Raw genomic sequence first — 17,780 nt, forward strand, 5'->3', positions numbered from 1 at the left:
TCTCATTTTCTAAGATTTCATTAAAAAATCTGGTTAAAAACTCTACTGCCATTTCACCTAAACACCTCCATGCTTCCACAGGTATGTCATCTGGGCCAACAGCCTTTCCATTCTTCATTCTCTTCATAGCTATCCTTACTTCCTCCTTGCTAATCCATTGTACTTCATGATTCACTATCCCTACATCATCCAACCTGGGTCTAGGACACATGCTTGACTAGCGTATGTCCGAATCACAAAACATCGAACACACATACACAAAAGCGCTTAACACTGAAATGCACTTCCGTGTATATGTAGTTAAAAAAAAAATCTACGTTCCTGCAGGGAGGCTTCGCCCCCCCCTGCACCCCCACCCCCCACTTTATTATTCTCACTCCGAGATCGCACTACAATGGGGAAAAGGGAATTTTCCCTTGCCCGCACTATAGTCCGATCTATGAAACAGGCACACATACACGGAAGCGCTTGTCGATGTTAAGCATTTTCGTTTATGTGCATTCGATGTTTTGTGATTCGGACATATGCTAGTCACGCATGTGTCCGAAAATACACTTCTTCGAAATAGAGCAGTAGACCCTACACTTCAGTGAAAGTCCACTTAAACGAAAGTGCACTTTCGCTGAAGTCTAGTTCCCTGGGCTACCCCCAAAAAACATGTTTTTGCAGGGGGGCAAGCCAACTTAAATATACCAACTCCGAGATTGCACTACAGTGGGGAAAAGGGTATATTCCCATTCCGCGCTGTAGTGTGACTGCCAAAGTCAATGTTGGAAGTTTCACTACTTCGAACAAGTGGACTCCGTGAAGTGGGGTTCGAAGTAGTGAAATATATATATATATATATATATATATATATATATATATATATATATATATATGGGTCTACTTCATATGATCGACAGACCATTTGATCGACATTCATTTGGTCCACAGCTCATTTGGTCGACAACCAGTATTCAAGGCACTTAACAGGGATTTGCCCCCCTTCCCAATGTTATGCGACCCTGGAGTTGTTACATATAGTTAGGGGGTTGTGAGGGGCAAAGCCCCCCACCTATTTTCATTCAAAAGCATAAAAATACAAGAAAAGCTACACATTTTAAATGAAAATAGGTGGGGGTCTTCACCTCCCCACCCCCCCAATGTGGGGGGCTGTGCCCCCCTAACTATATATAACAACTCCAGGGTCACACAGCATTGGGGAGGGGGGGCAAATCCCTGTTAAGTGCCTTGAATACTGGTTGTCGACCAAATGAGCTGTCGACCAAAGGAATCTCGATCAAATGATCTGTCGATCTTCTGAAGTAGACCCATATATATATATATATATATATATATATATGTATATATATATATATATATATATATATATATATATATATATATATATATATATATATATATATATATATGGGTCTACTTCTAAATATTGAAGTTTCAAAACTTGGAAATTATTATGGTTGAGACCATAAGAACTGTTTAAATGGAGATTGTTGCACAGAGCAGAACGGTATATTTAGTGTTTTCCTTGCTGTACTGCGATCTTGGAGTTGGTATATTTAATTAGCAGGGGTTGTGGGGGGGTGCAGCGGGGCTTGTCCAACCCCCGAAAAAACATAAAAAAAAGATTTTTTTTGTTTTTATTTTTTATTTACATTTCAAAGTTTCAAAACTTCGATCTTATTGTCTCTACCATTAAAAATTTGATGTTTTAAAATGTGGAAATTTAAAAGTAGACCCATATATATATATATATATATATATATATATATATATATATATATATATATATATATACATAAAACACTTTAGAAACTTTATTTCAGTTATCACATCTCCTCTTTTTATTTTTTACTACAGCTCTTCTCTTATGATTTAAATCTCTTTTTAAAAATTATAAAGTACAGAGAAGAACCTTTAATGCACCAAGATTTGACACTCAGGGCTGATACTGCAGACGCATATTGTTAATAGATATCAGCAACACTTATTTGTTAAACATGTGAAAAGAAATTACTAGCAAGAACTTCTGGTACGGTGCTCCTTGAGTACCTTATGTCTGCCTGACTTGGATCTTGCGAAAGGAAAAGATAGAGCATTAAACAAAAGGCACCGTGTTTACTAAAGGTTGGAATGGTGAGAAATTGAAGAAAGGAAAGAGTGAACTGCTTGAATGTTGAAAAAAGTAATAAAGAGTTCTCTTAGAACAGACATCCAAGTTTTGAAAGAAAGAAGTGAACAATGCGCAGACATGGGCAAGAGACAAAATGGTACAACATGATCTGAAGCAGGAGGTGAACAAGCAACACTGCTTACCACAATATGGCTGAAAATTAAAGATGTGAAACAAACTATAAAAAAACACATCACAGAGCTAGAGAAGAAGGGGGAGGAAGTTGATATAGCCCTGAATGAACATTCAACAGCAGTAACATCATTACTGGAGGAAAATTCAGAGCTGAGAACCAGAGAGAAAGCAGCGGAAGTGAGAAAGGACTATGTAGAATCTAAGCTGATAAGCACAGAAGATTGAGATTGGAGGGAAATGTAAGGCTAGTCCAAGTCCCAGAAAAAGCAGACTGAGGTGACTGAGAAGTCTGTGAAAGAGGCATTAGTGAAATAGTTAGGACTGCAGGTAACAGAGACTGGAATAGAAAGAGGGCATAGAATGGGCTGGTAATCCATGAGGGAAAACCACAGTAGACCAAGACATGTATTAGTCTACTTCCAAACTTTTGCACTCAAGGACAGAGTACTGGATGAAGTACGGAACCCAAGCAGAATACTGAAAAATGGAGGAAAAGTGCATCTTCACTGACCCAGTCTTCTCAACAGAAGTATCCTGATTGGTGGAAAATGCTGGAGGGAGGGGTGTACGGTTCCAGTGGTGCATGCCCTGGAAGTAAACTAGCAAACAAATGAAACATAACACTGTTTGGATCATGACGGCAGGTCACTCACAAAGGGCTGAGTGCTCAGTTTGGTGACTGAGACCAACAGAGGTAACATTAAATAGGAGTTGAGACTGGAACCAGTTAATATATGGGCACTACTGGCTGAAGACCGATAAGCAAATTGGGCAAAAAGACAAATGCAAGACAGGACAGAGCAAACAATGCATTATTATCTGTGCACAAATTGCTAGGGAGTAATCTACACTTTAATTTGTAAATAGCACACTGATAACTTAAATGCACTACTGAGCATAAAGGCAATCTTCCATTTGCAATAGAATGACAAAGGGAACAGCACAAATACTATGATTGCTTAGTATTAGTTCTACTAGTGTTGCTTTCTATTTAATGTTGAATAGAATCCAGTAGCAATGGACTGCATCAAGCAGTCGCTAAGTGAAGCTGATTGCAAAGTATGTGTTAACTCAAAATATGTTCTGTAAATGTTTATTATTGATCTGTTTGTATTGCATTAAATAATTTGATGCTGGTGGAAATGTTGTGCAACTGCCAATGTGTAGTTTACTCTAATGCATGCTTTAACTTAAACTAACCCAGTAAGTAAATGGATGAATGCTGTTCTAGACATAACAAGAAAACCCAGTAGACAAGCTATTAATGGTACTTTGAATGACAGTTTCCTGTAACCTAAAGGGAAAATCCTGTAATTCTGACAGTTGAAAGAAAGCAAGAGATACAGTATTTAAGAACTCAACTGCCATTAAATCAGTCATTGGCAATGCAGCAGGTAAAGACGGGGGGGGGGGGGGTCTGTGAAGAACAGAGTAGAATTGAGTTTAACATTTTAAATAAATAGGTGGATCAAACAGACCACAAAAGTGAAACAGAAAGGGGAAGATGTAAGGCAAAGCAAAACAAGGAGTATGTCAAGAAGAGCTACAGAGGGGACCTGAGTTAGGAGCGGACCGTCCGTGTGGAAGGCAGTGACTCTATTGATGGCCAAAGGGGGGCACTTTGGAAGCATCAGAGGAGATGGAGTATCTCCATCCTTTAAAGTAGAGTATAACAAATTGTACATAATGGAGGGGCACACGGGAAGGAGATAGTTATAAAATCCTAGAAGAAAGTTAAATGTTCACGAAGGGTGAAAAAGTAAAACAGATTACAAAATCACAGCTGAAAATTAAGGAAACATAAGAGGAAGGAATTGGGAAGACATGAAGTGCTACTATTAGCAGCTTGAGGTAACCAAGAAAAAGTCAGAACAGAGGACGACGTGAGAGGGGAGAGCAGAAGTATATGGCTGAAAGAGTTAAAGAACAAATACCAGGGCTGGGCAGCAGGAATGTAAAAAGAGAACAAGTACTATCGAATCTGAGAAGGACAGGCTCAGATACAGCAGAGCTGGCAGAACATCAGAAGCTAGGAAGAGCTGGGGACAAAATATTAGCAGAAGTGGTATGGCAGGGACATAGAAGAGGGAGAGGAGGAGGAACATCTCTTTTGTCCAAGAAATCATTGCATATACAAGTACAGGACAGACATACAGATGATAAAATATGTCTGGTGGGGCCAAAGGTTGGTTATCAGGAATGAAGGCTACATTGGTAGTGGGGGGAGGGGGTGTATGTCCCTTGCAAGGTGGCTATAAAAGTGATCAGGACACTCTTGGCTAGGGTTGTATCCATACAGGAAGGAATGTCTATAGTTATGGGTGACTGGAATATTATAACTAAAAAACTGATGTGAGTGGGGAGAACCAAAGAAAAGAGGATAGCGAAGGAAGGCAATTTTTTGTGAGCTAAGCTTACTCAGGGGGGTGAGTGGATGTTTGGAGGTGTGGGACAAATGTGGGGACTGAACAGGGTTTTACCTATTATTCCCCACAATTTTATAACTGGTTTCAAACTGACGGGCTGTATCAACTGAGAATGTGAGCAAGGAGTGAGAAGACTGTATGTTGATGATTTTACTTTCAGATCATGCACTTTTGGAAATATAAAATACAACTAAACAGAACTGCACAGAGACTGGAGGTTGACAGGATATCTGATGGAGATTCCAAGGAAAGGGAGCAGCTAGAGGAGCTATTGCAAGTAGTGGCAATGAGTAAAATAGTAGAATGGAACAGAGGTAAAACAGAAATAACGAAGATGGAACATTATATTAAAGAAGAAACAAAATAAAGAGCACAGGCAAACTCTGCTGAGAGAGGTAGAAGAACAACAGAATAAGGATATTGAGGCAGCCATAGAAGCCAGGAAAGAATAAGGAAAATCAAAAAAGTCTTACAGGAGGAATTGGACAGAGAATACAGTTCAGACTAGTCAAAACAGAACAAACATACCCAAGGCTATGAAAACAATGACAGACTAAGACTGGGAGACGGAATTCGGGGTGCACTGAATAAAAGCAGCTAACCTGGGAAAGAAGTCAGCACACTACCAGAAATTTTGGATAAGTTTAGGAATTACTATGCAGAGGAGGCAGATCAGGAGGGAAGGCAGTGAGTAGGAGGATAATTGGCATGGTGACACAGTTCTGCAGAAGATTCTAAGAAGCTTATTAAGATGGTAACAAGAGAAGAAATAGAAGACGTGTTGGAGAAAAATGGCAAAATGGACGCCACCAGGCCCTGATGGATGTATGGTCAGTGGTTAAACAGCAAGCAAAACTGATTTGTGAAATTTAGTTTAACAAGGTGTTAGATCAGAGTGTAACATGTGTGTGTGCTAAATCTTTAAGCATGCAAGGCTGTGCGTGCACGTGTAAATTCCAGACACGTGTAATCCCTGGTGTCATTTTGCATGTGTGATGCAAACTCTTAATCAGTGACTGATTCAGGCATTGTTTCTAAAATAGAATGTGTTCAAAAGTCTGATTCTGCTCCAGAGACTGTCCCAGTTGCTACATCTAATTCCCAGTTTTATGTCACACTATATGGATGAGTTTCTAAGCCTAGTGTGAAATACGCAGCAACGTGAACTTGATTGTATATATATATATATATATATATATATATATATATATATATATATATATATGTGTGTGTACTTAGTATTGCATAATGCATATCTATAGATTACCTGTGATTTCTGCATGCTGAATAATCGCATGACAAATTGCATGATCTATTTCTCAAAGAGGAAGGAAGTAGATCAGCGTCTAACATGTGTGTGCTACATCTTTAAGAAGTATGTGAGGCTGTGTGTACATGTATAAATTCCAGACACGTGCAGTCTCTAGTGCCATTTTGTAGAAGCAGCCAGAGTGAGCATGTATGATCGCAGTTGTTAGTTTGTATATAAGTTACTTAAGTCATAGTCAGTAAACCTCTATAGTGATGCGCTTGTATAGAATAAAGCTACTTAAACAGAACCCACGAAGGCTCATTTATTTGTGTATCAACACAAATGCAACAAGGGTGATGAATGGTGGCTCACCACCCAAGTCATGGAAAGACGCAATCTTCAAGGTGATGCATAACGAGGGAAAGGATGCTAACTTACCACCCCACAGACCAATATCAATACTTGACCACAATTACAAAACCTTCAAAGCCATTAGAGCAAAAAGAAAATGATCTGTTTAGCAAGGAATTATATAATGAAACCAGTGTGGCCTTATGTGTGTGTTTGTGTGTGTCTGTGTGTGTGTGTGGGGGGGGGGGGGCAACCTATTGCAAATGATGATGATCCTGCATAAAGCCCACAAAACTCAGCAAAGGTTGGAGATACTATTCTTAGATGTTGAAAAAAAACATTTGACGGTAAAATTTAAATGCCTATTTGAAATAATGAATAGCTGGGGCTCCCCAAAATATAACAGGAATGATTAGTAAGTTGTATCTAAATACTAGTCCAAAAGTGAAGGTAAGAGCTAGGTTGTCACAGGATTTTTAGTTGGACAGGGGTGCCCCCTTATCCCCCCTATTGTTTGCACTGTATACTGAGCTCCTGACAATTAGATTGAGACAATCTACATATAAAAGGATGCACCTGGGTAAATCCATATGGTACGTAAACATGTTTGTAGACAATATCTTAATTACAAAAATAATAACTTAAAAACAAAAAATAGCGAATACAAACTGGAGCAAAAAACATTTAAACACAGCCTACCAGTTTAAAATTAGGGACAAATATTATAAGGTTTAGAGTAGATACACTTGTAACGCTAAAGGAGTTTTCTACTCTGCTTGTTGCCAGGAAAGTTCCGCTTTTTATATTGGTAAGACAGAAAGAAAGATAAAGCAACGTATTTATGAACACCAATATGCTATTAGTAGGAAGGATATGACTAATGCATTAGCTAGGCACATACATGATTGCCCGGACCATCATTTTAAATTTACTATACTCAAACAAGTAGTACAGGACGAAAGAGGTGGCCCATGGCAGATCAAATTAGAAATGGAAGAGCTATACTGGCAAATTAGGACTGCAGCATATGTACTCCCAGGCCTTAATGAATATATTTCAGTCAAATGTTTTCTTAAATTTTTAGCCTTGAAGAGGTAGTGATTGCATAGTTTATTGTTATAAATTTTGAAGCCCTAACAGCAATACAAAATACCAAGGTGTATTTCCTCCTTTTTCGAACATTTTCTATTACCTTTTAGCTTTTTATAGTTGTGTACAATTTTTCTTAGTTGCATACATTTTTATAATTTCTTTATAATTTTTTTATGTTTGGTTTAGTATAATAGTTTTATGAAACTCTGATAATTATTTATGATATGCGTTTTATTAGTCACTTTTAATGTATATTCCTCTTTTAATGAATGAATCATATGATTGTTTAAATTAATTAATTGAGATGACGCTCTATTATAAAAGCACGTGAAAGTCTAGTTTTCTATGTATCTGATGAAGGAGAAGCACCGTCTTTTCCGAAAGCGCTCATATTAAATTTGGGTTTCTTTGTTTTTTGCTCCAGTTTGTATTCGCTATTTTTTGTTTTTTCTTTGGTTTGCGATTGTTTTTTGGTCTAGTCTTTTATTGTGATACCCAAGATGAAGCTTAACTAGTAATTTGGTACAGGAAGCTCAGACGTTATTACTTAAGGTATTTGAGGGGGATGAGTTGAAGTAGTGCAGGAGGGAAGTGTGCCCTACAGGGGAATCCTACAATGATAGGGAATATCAACAGTATCCTGAAGATGGTGAAGACAGCAGAGGGTAACAAAATACTGCTCACAACTAATTGTAGAAAACACAGTCAATGGTGGTGATAAGCTGAAAGAATAGTACGGGCTGGAGGATAATTTGAAATGGAAGTTCGTTAGGGTGAAGCAGACTTTGACAAGTCTAAAATGGATTGAAGCAGAAGAAACACAAGTCCTAGAGATAGGGGAAGCAATAATCGAGACTGAGAGACAGAGAAGATTGGGGGGGGGGGGCATTAGTTAACAAAGCTTAGAAAAGGTTAGGAAACACCAAAAAAGGAAACATGAGTAAAATATTACAGGAGTGGCATACAGAGGTATGAGGCTAAACCAGTTCTCAAAATATGCAACAAAAACCAGAATGTTTTAGATATTCACATGGAAGAGCTGGTATACCTACTTTTACACACTTTACAGGCTAGTCGGCATTCTGATTGTTTCCAGGTGAAGGGAAACATGTAGATGTCAAGAGGGGCAAAGGGGTACTTGGTTGCATATATTTAACAAGCGGAAAATTCAGAGAGGAGCCACAGACACTTATAACATGAGTAATTAAGAAGGAATGGGTAGCAACGAAGCAGGCTTATTTAATAGGACTGCTAAAATCAGTACCACAAATGCACAAAATAATTTGTATCATACTTTTATTAGCAAAAAACACTAACGAAAAGGTGGAAGCAGATGTGTGTAAGCTAGTTTCAGAACTCGTGCATGGAGAAGAAAGAAGTTGGGGAAGATGTCTAGAATTCTTAAGTATTGACAGCTAGGAGCAGGATTAGCCTGGAATAACTACCATGGAGTTAGACTAGCTCTAAGACGGGAGTTAGAGCAGCTTCACAAGAATGAAGTAAGGGGAGGGGAGAGAGACACTTACCTGACACAGAGACAAGATCACAAGGGATGTGCTAAAACAAGAACAGTCAACAGGAAAGAGACATTCCTGAGGAAGCAGTACTTCATTGGTAGAAAATTGGGAGGGTAGGCACATAAAGGATTGTCAGAAGGACAACAGTTAATAGCTGTAGAGAGGCATTCCTGTGTATACAAACTATACTTCTAGTATGTAAGAAACCTTACTTCCTTTACTGTCTTACCTAATTCAAAAGTTTCTCTCTATGCTTTGAAAGGGCTAAATTACCCATTTCAGAGGTAGCTAAACACTTTTTTAGGAGTCCCATTTTAATTAAATCAGCAATGGCTGCAGTTAACAGAACCTTTTTCCACATAAATTCAAAGCCACACTTCCCAATGAGTGCAGTTGCACAGACATGTCGCAGTTATCCAACATAATTCTGACTTCCTATCACCGAGATGAAAGACTGGCCTTGTCTAGGCTGCTCATTCATCCACTAAAAAATGCACCCTGACCTAAACTCTAAAACAAATCTCTTACAAAAGTAAATGAGATCCTTTGAGTGAGTATGAGTAAGCTAGGAGTCTGGCAGCATTACAAAACACAAAAGATTACAGATATAGTAGATCTGTGACTGGAGTTCACCAATTTCTTAAGAGAGTATGCGAATTTGAGCAAGTTACCTAACCTGACTAAAGCTCTTGGGTCTTCTATGATGACGTGCTGTTGTACAGCTCTGGTCTTACCATCGTGATCAGTTAAAACACACTGCACACAACACACACATACATGGGTATACTGAAGATAATCACTACTTCAGTACACTGACCAACAAAAAGTCAAACACACATCATGCTCCAAGTCACTAACCTCAGAGCATGCAAATAAAAGAATAATGTGGAAGGCTATGCACCTCGTTAATTAAATATACTAACTCAGAGATCACACAATAATGTGAAAAAGAACATACTCCACAACCCCACTACTATAGCAGTCTTGCATAAGAGTCAATACCTTTCTTATTGACCAAAGTAAATCAGCAGAAAGGCTGTCGACTAACTCATCAGTCAAACAGTATCGGTCCTCCCATACATATAAACCTACAAACACCAGCTTTTTCCCTATGCTGCATCTCCAAGTTATTTTATTTTCCTTGTGATACAGTGGTCAGTTTTACAAGACCAGACAAGAACAAGGACCAAATTCCAATAACCACAATGTAAAAATGAGTTTTAGTGATTAAAACATCAAGGAGAAAAAGAAATTATGTACTCACCATAACGTTCCATCTGAGTAGTTAGACTTCATTTGTCAGCAACCTGTGGGGTTCTGGATCCGATACGGATCTGATCCGGCAGCTTACCAAGCCAAAGATCTGAGCTCCAAGCTCCTCCCCTTACCCATACCACACTGCAACCTCCTTCCAATCCTCAGATCGAGTTTGCCACCCATTGCTTGACAAACAACCTAAGATACCAAAAACCTGACCCGAACACATACACCAGGCTCGTCAGACGCAGAACATCGAGCCCAAACAGAGAAATAAACCACCCAGGTCCAGGGGAATGAGAGAGGGAAGGTTGCTGACAAATAAAGTCTAACTACTCAGATGGAACGTTATGGTGAGTACATAACTTCTTTATCTGAAGAAGTTAACTTCATTTGATCATCAACCTGTGGGACAGAGTCTCCAGCTACCAAAAATCTTGGGAGGCCCTTAAGGAAGGATATTCCAGAGCACTGCAGAGCCAAATGAAGCCCTTCCTCTAGACACCATATCCAGCTTATAATGAGTAATAAAAGTGTGAGAGGAAGCCCAGGTAGCTGCTGAACAAATGTCATCCAGGGAAACTCTAGACCAGAATGCCGGAGAAGCAGCCATAGAATGGGTAGAATGAGCATAAACCCCCTCTGGTTCTGGTAATCCAAGTTCTTTATAAGCTTGTAAAATACAAAGCGAAATCCATTTAGCAAGAGTCACCTTTGAAACTGGTTTCCCTAAAAAGGGTTTAGCAAAGGAAACAAAAATCTGGTCAGATTTACGGAAAAGTCTGGACCTATGTAAGTAAAAACGTAACTGTCTGTGAACATCCAGCAAATGAAGTTTGTATTCCCCTTTATTTTGAAAATTAGGGAAAAATACAGGCAAATGAATAGTCTGATTAATGTTTGACTCTGAAGCAACTTTAGAAAGAAAAGACGGGTTAGTCCTGAGAAACGCCCTATCCTTATGAAAAACTAGGTATGGGGGTTTCATACATAGGGCTTGAAGCTCTGACACTCTCCTGGCTGAAGTGATAGCTACCAGGAAGGCTGTCTTTCACAAGAAGTTCAAGTCAACTGATGCTGCGGGCTCGAATGGGGGCGCAACTAAGGCCTGAATAACCAATACCAAATCCCAACGGAGGGGAAGGATTTTTGATAGGAGGTCTCAGTAGAAAAGTACCTTTAATAAAGGTCTTGCAAATTCTGGCAGCAGTTAGAGAACCTGAATTTTCTCCTACATGAAAAAGGGATATAGCCGCCAGCTGGACTTTCACTGTGGAGGAGCTGGTCCTTTGCTGGAAAATATGAGACAAAAAGTCTAACAACTGGAGCAATCAAGCTGTGAGCTTGAAGCTGTCCAGATTCGGGGGAGGAATTCCTGAGGGATGATGAATGAGATCAGGAATGGGATCCAAAATCCAGGGAGGAGCTAGAAGATGAGACCGTAGACAAGGGGACCAAACTTGACGAGGCCAGAATGGGGCTATGAGGATAACCCTGCTCCCCAACCAACGAGCTTTCTGTAAGAATTTAGTCATGAGAGGAAGCGGGGGATATGCATAAAGAAGACCAGGTAGCCATGCATGGACAAGAGCCCCTCTGGGGACTTCCCCCATCGGGGGAATCAGAGCAAAAAACTCACTGCACTTCGTGTTGGACGGCGATGTGAAGAGATCGCAGCAAGGCTGACCCCACCTGAGGAAGATCTGTTCCGCTACATAACGGTTCAGAGACCACTCGTAAGGCAAAAGGATAGTCCTGCTCAATTTGTCTGCCAAAATGTTGGACCGACCAAATGTTGGACCGACCCAGGATATGCGTTGCTATCAGAAAACGATTAGTGGAGATCGCCCATTCCCACACTCTCATGGCCACACGACAAAGTGGATAGGACATGGTTCACGCCATTTGTTGATGTACCAGACCACTTGACATATTGTCCGACTAGATCGCAATAGTTCCCAGAGGAAGAGAGGTATGAAGGACCTGCAATGCTAAGAGGACTGCTCTCATCTCTAGAACATTGATATGCAGAACAGTCTTGCTTGGGGTCCACGTGCCTTGGACAGTCCTGCCCGAACACCCCCATCCTAAGTGGTAAGCGTCTGTGGTCACTGTGGCTTGGGGCGGAGGTGTAACAAAGTGGCGTCTTTCTCGCAGGTCCTGGGATTGAAGCCACCACGAGAGAAGCTTTGCACACTTTGCTTAGAGGAATCAGAAAGTCTAGAGACTGATATAGTAGAGACCACCGAACTTGTAACATCCACTGTAACACTCTCATATACAGACGTGCACAAGGAACCATATTTATAGCTGCTGCCATGGACCCTAGGGTTCTCAGGACTAACTCCGCTGGGGGTGCAAGAGTCTGAAGAAGTGCCAAGACATGAAGGGTCAGGCTCCAAAGTCTGTCTGGGGTCAAAAATATCCTTGCCTGAAGAGAATCTATTCTTGCCCCTATGAAGTCTAGAATTTGAACAGGTTGGAGAGAAGACTTCTTGAGGTTTACTGTGATACCCAGCCAATTCGACAACAGAAGAAAGGAGTTTCTGACTAGAACAAGTTGATGCCTGGTGGGGGCAGTGAGAAGCCAGTCGTCCAGGTATGGGAAGACCTGAATGCCCTGAAGCCTCAGGTGGGCCGCTACAACTGCCATGACCTTGGTAAACACCCTGGGGGCTGTGGTGAGACCAAAGGGTAGGACCCTGAACTGGTAGTGATTGGCTCCTAGCTGAAAGCAGAGGAACCTCCTGGATCACCTGTCCATCAGAATATGGTAGTATGCATCCTTGAGGTCTGTCGAGCACATCCAGTCTTCCTCCTGCAAGAATGGCAGGATGGACTGTAAAGTGACCATCTGGAACTTCTCCTTGGCAATGGACAGGTTCATTGTGGATAGGTCGAGGATCGGCCTTAAATCCCCCGTCTTTTTTGGTACCAAAAAGAACCTGGAATAAATGCCTGATCCAGACTGGTCTGGGGGCACTAGTTGGATTGCTCTTTTGCTTAGCAGCTTTTTAATTTACAAGCTGCCGCCTCCCTTTGAGCAGTTGGGCTGTCCGGGAGGTGCCTTGTGGATAGGGGACTATTTATGAAGGGAAAAGAATATCCTCTGGTTATTATTCGAAGCACCCAGCGATCTGATGTGATGGACTCCCACTGGGCTAAGTGCCTCGAAAAATGCCCCCGACTGTCTCCAGAGAGGAGCAGTTGGGCAACCCCTCAGGGCTGCTGCACAGTTCAGTTAGAAAAGGGTTCCCATGACCCTAAGTTCTTCGGTCCCCCTCTGCCTCTGGGCTGGCATCCACCTTGTCCACCTCTGCCTCTAGGGGAGGAGGAGTCCTGAGCGTTCCGTGACTGCTGAGACTTCCAGAACTACAACTTCTTCTGCACTCGCTGGTTCCTGGAGAAGGACCTTTAAGGGTTGGAGAAGCGGATCCAGACGTCTGACAGCATTTTCCCGTCCTTCTCGCTCTGGACTAGCATATCTCGGACAGTCTTCCCGAACAGGGTCGAACCGTCAAAAAGGGCATTTGTGAAGGACACCTTGAAGGGTTCTGAAAAATCGCAAACCTTGCAATGCATGACGCCTCATGGTAATACCTGACCAGGCTGCCCTAGCAACTCCCTTGGTGGCATGAGAGAGTAGAAGCATAGATGTATTTGAAACAGACTTGAGAGTGGCCATACAAGCCAAGAATGTCCGTTTATCCTCAGCCGAAATGGACTCCGGGGGAGACTCTGCGTACTCATTAACAAGGTCACGCTGAAGTCTAATTACATCAGCCATGTAATTCAGCACCCTTATAGCAAAGGTAGCTGAAGCAAACATCCACTTTCCAAGACGATCCATCGCCCTAGACTCCTTGTCCAGAGGATGGACCGAGGAACTTTCCTGGGCCATTTCCTTTTTGGTGGCTGCCGCCATCATGGCATCAACTGGGGAGCCCTTACTCCAAGTGGGCTTGTCAGAAGGAGGGCTCAATACTTTGTCTGGCCATGTGGGTATTGGCTCTACAGTGTTTGGTTCTTTCTAAGCTCTGGTGGTAATGAGGTCCACCAGAGGGTCAGCCGGGGGGGGGGGGCACCCAAGAGTTAGATGGGCCTGCGTCGAATGCCTCCAGAAATACCGACTCATCTGATGAAGGTTTTTGGGTGGACTAGCCTCCCCTTTGGTGATTTGGGGGAACCTTCCCCTTCCTCCAAGTCAGTATCCTCAGTGAGGGACTCAGGGTGAGTCCATGTGCCTGCTCTTGCACTGGCATTTGCAAGGGGCCTCCTTGGGGGGGGTCTCAGGGGAGGGTTCACAAACAGTCTCATATTCCTCAAGGGGAAATGTCTGGGGCGTATCGGACACACACTGTCCCTGGGAGGACTGGATGATGGAAGAAAAACTCAGTTGTGAGGGAGCAGGGGCGGACTCCAAGGAAAGAGTGAAGGGTCTCGATCCTCCAGAGAGAACCCTCTCCACAACATCGAAAGCCGAAGGGGAACCGGCTTCCCTGAAACTGGTTGGGCGGGTAGCCGTGCCCCATGGATCCGATGAGGGGAATCGGAGCCGAGGCCGGAACAGCCTGACCAAGGGGGATGGTATGCCCCAACACAATGGGGCCAATGACACACTCATCACCTTGGATCCAACGCCCAGATCTTGGCTTCGAGAGCTCGGATCTGACAGTGGCTCTGACAGACTTGAGGGCATGGCCGGCTTCAAGGTTGGAGGAACCATCAGCGTCAACCCCCTGACTCTGGGGCTCCTCGGATCCATGGACTCCGAAACCCGAGGGTGGATCAGAGAAGGAGCTATCTGGGCAAATGTCAGAGCCGAACTCTCCGCTCTGGCTGGGGGGGGGGGGCAGCAACACTCCCATCTGCAATTGAGTTTGCAGGAACCTTCTCATCATCCAGTCCCTGTCAGCTTCAGAGAGGCTCCTTGTGGATCTTGAGGATGCCACCAACACCGGTCAGGAGGGTTGATGCAAGGATGACCTCAAAGCAGGCCGAGCCACTTCCTCCGGCTCCATATACATGGAGAATTGTGGAGAACAGAGACGAGGGGAAGATGGCCTATCAACTTTCTCTGGACTAGAGATCACTTTAGCGGGGTGGGGGCGATGGATCAGAGTCCGCTTGCCTCTTGTGACCCCTCTCCCGGTCTTTTTCTCTCTTTCTCTCTCTCTCCTTTTCTTTGTGTTTCTCTTTCCTGGCCTCTCTCTTGCCCTGTTTGGAAGTGGGAGCGGAAGTCCTGGGCAGGGAGGAGGGCCGGAAGCCTGTACAGCCACAGTCGTGGCTGATGAGGACGCTGCAGAAGAGGTGGTTGATTCTGAAGGCAAAAGACCCGCCAGAATCAGCCTGGTCCTGCGATCCCGCAGGGCCCAGGGGTTGAAAGCTGCATATATCTTGCAGCCCGATGTAAGACGAGAACCCCCTAGACAAACCATGCACAGAGTGTGACCATCAGCCGGTGACAGCATATGGCCACACTCTGTGCACTTAAGAGGGCATCAGCTTTTGTGTCTCCGACATACTAACTAGGCTAACTAGCCAAGAACACGCGCGCGCACACACACACACACACACACACACACACACACACACACACAAGCCAAGGGCGGGAAGGGGAGGCCTACACTGGGTGAAAGTTATAAAACTTTCCTTCTCTACTATTACTTTTTTTTTGAATGCAAAACCCAAGGATAAAAAGGGGAAAGGGATAAACTAGTTAAACACTCACACAACCCACACAGATTGAAAGTTTGCTAAACAACCTAACTATACCTGCTTGGAGCTCAAGAATCCCGTGTTGGCGAAGCCACGGCAAATGAGATCTGAGGATTGGAAGGAGGTTGCAGTGCAGTATGGGCAAGGGGGAGGAGCTTGGAACTCAGATCTTTAGCTTGGTAAGTTGCCGGCTCAGTTCCATATCAGATCCGGAACCCCACAGTTTGATGATCAAATGAAGTTAACTACTTCAGATAACAGGATATGCAGCTTAATAACTTAAGGCTACAAAAATAATGGTGTCAGGAAAAAATGTCCCAAACAGACCGCAGGAAATAAATTCAAGTAGCAGCAAGAAGGGGGAGTAAAGGCTTACTTGTGCGCAGATATCAACAGCCTGCTTATCCAACTAAATAAATTCATAATTAGGTAAATACAGGTGTGTGAGTTTGGCATGGTATCACTTTCTTTTTAAATTTAACTTGGGTAAGGATTTTAACCAAGACCAGAAATGCAGGTACATGACGCTATAAGAAAAAAAAGTTACAACAATCTGGCAAAAGTGTGCACTTCCCAGAATGTAAAATAGCTACATCTACTGAAACTTGACACACTAGAAAACAATGAAATCAAAGAACGTAACCCATGAAAAACTAAATGTACAGCGTTATGAGATACAGACCTTTCCACAGCTTTTCTGTTGCTGTAACTGGTCATGCACTAGTAAAGATTTCCAATCTTGCCTCTTAAGGAAGTGAAAGACCTCCTCATAGGAAAGATCTATACGATAATTAAAGTCACCACACCAGAAGACATAGTCATGGGAAAAGATATTCCTTTCCTGTGAAAAGAAAGAAAGAATGAATGCATGAACAAATAAATAAATAAACCATGCAAAATGATAACGGAAATAAAAAGTGTATGTAAAAATGTTGCATCTTACATAAAAAGTAATTTTGCAAAATAAATGTGGAATTTCCTTTTAGGTGAAAAAACATTTTCATTATAGATGAAAATCGAGAACTGCCACAAATGAAGTCATCGAGAAAATTAATGCAATTCCAATAGTGAAGAAATAGATTTAAATTAAATGAACAAACTTTGCTACATTAAACATCTTATAGTAACAATGGCATGTGTATGTAACACATTTTGAATATTATCAGCTTACACAATTACCAGACCAATAAACAAAGGTTCAATACCATATAAAAATAAAAATGCTGGCAAACATCAAACACAAGTTTGCTATCTTTTTTTAACTGCACCTCTCTTGTCCCTGACTTGCAGGAACATTGCTGATTTTTGCTCAAATTCTTGTTCTGTCCATCCTATAACCGGTGACTATTTAAAAAAATCTAACGGGTTGCATTGAGTAAATGATAAACATTACAGTTACAGGCTTCTTTCCAAGTGAAAAGTACCGATATTTAAAAATTGCACCTACTTTGGGGCCTTTGTGCCTCATTATTTTTGGCTTTGTTCCCAATTCTAAGGTACCACTTCACCGTGAAGAAATGTGAAGTTTAATAAATAGAATTTCCAGAAACATAACTACTCATACAAGAGAAAAAAGTACCCCTACATCTTACAATTACTAACCATATATTACTGCCAAAGTGCTACTGATTAAGTGTATCTACTCTGGTCAGATTATGCAACCACAGCAATACTCTCAGCTTGAGTCAAGATACTGTAATACTAACTGTTTTCCAGATGAAGATTTCAGGTCTGTTATTTCATGCTTTCTCCTTCTGTAACAAAACTGTAATGCTTGTGAAGAAATCCAAAAAGTAAAACATAAAATGATAAACCAGCAATGGTGTACTTAAAGCATTTGATATGAAGAATTAAGA

At 41.9% G+C, this 17,780-nt stretch overlaps 1 protein-coding gene across 1 annotated transcript in view; it reads right to left on the reverse strand.

Annotated features, from left to right (window-relative positions):
• The window catches only part of SYNJ2 (synaptojanin 2), a 1,514,156-nt gene that overhangs the window by 319,837 nt on the left and 1,176,539 nt on the right, over positions 1-17,780 (reverse strand). Inside the window, exon 17 of the mRNA XM_044063657.1 lies at positions 16,607-16,765. Within this exon, the coding sequence (XP_043919592.1) occupies positions 16,607-16,765 (159 nt within the window). The remainder of the gene's footprint in view (positions 1-16,606; positions 16,766-17,780) is intronic.

The sequence above is a fragment of the Protopterus annectens genome, chromosome 1.part0, assembly GCF_019279795.1.
Source record: "Protopterus annectens isolate FY-2018-M chromosome 1.part0, PAN1.0, whole genome shotgun sequence".
Lineage (NCBI taxonomy): Eukaryota > Metazoa > Chordata > Ceratodontiformes > Protopteridae > Protopterus > Protopterus annectens.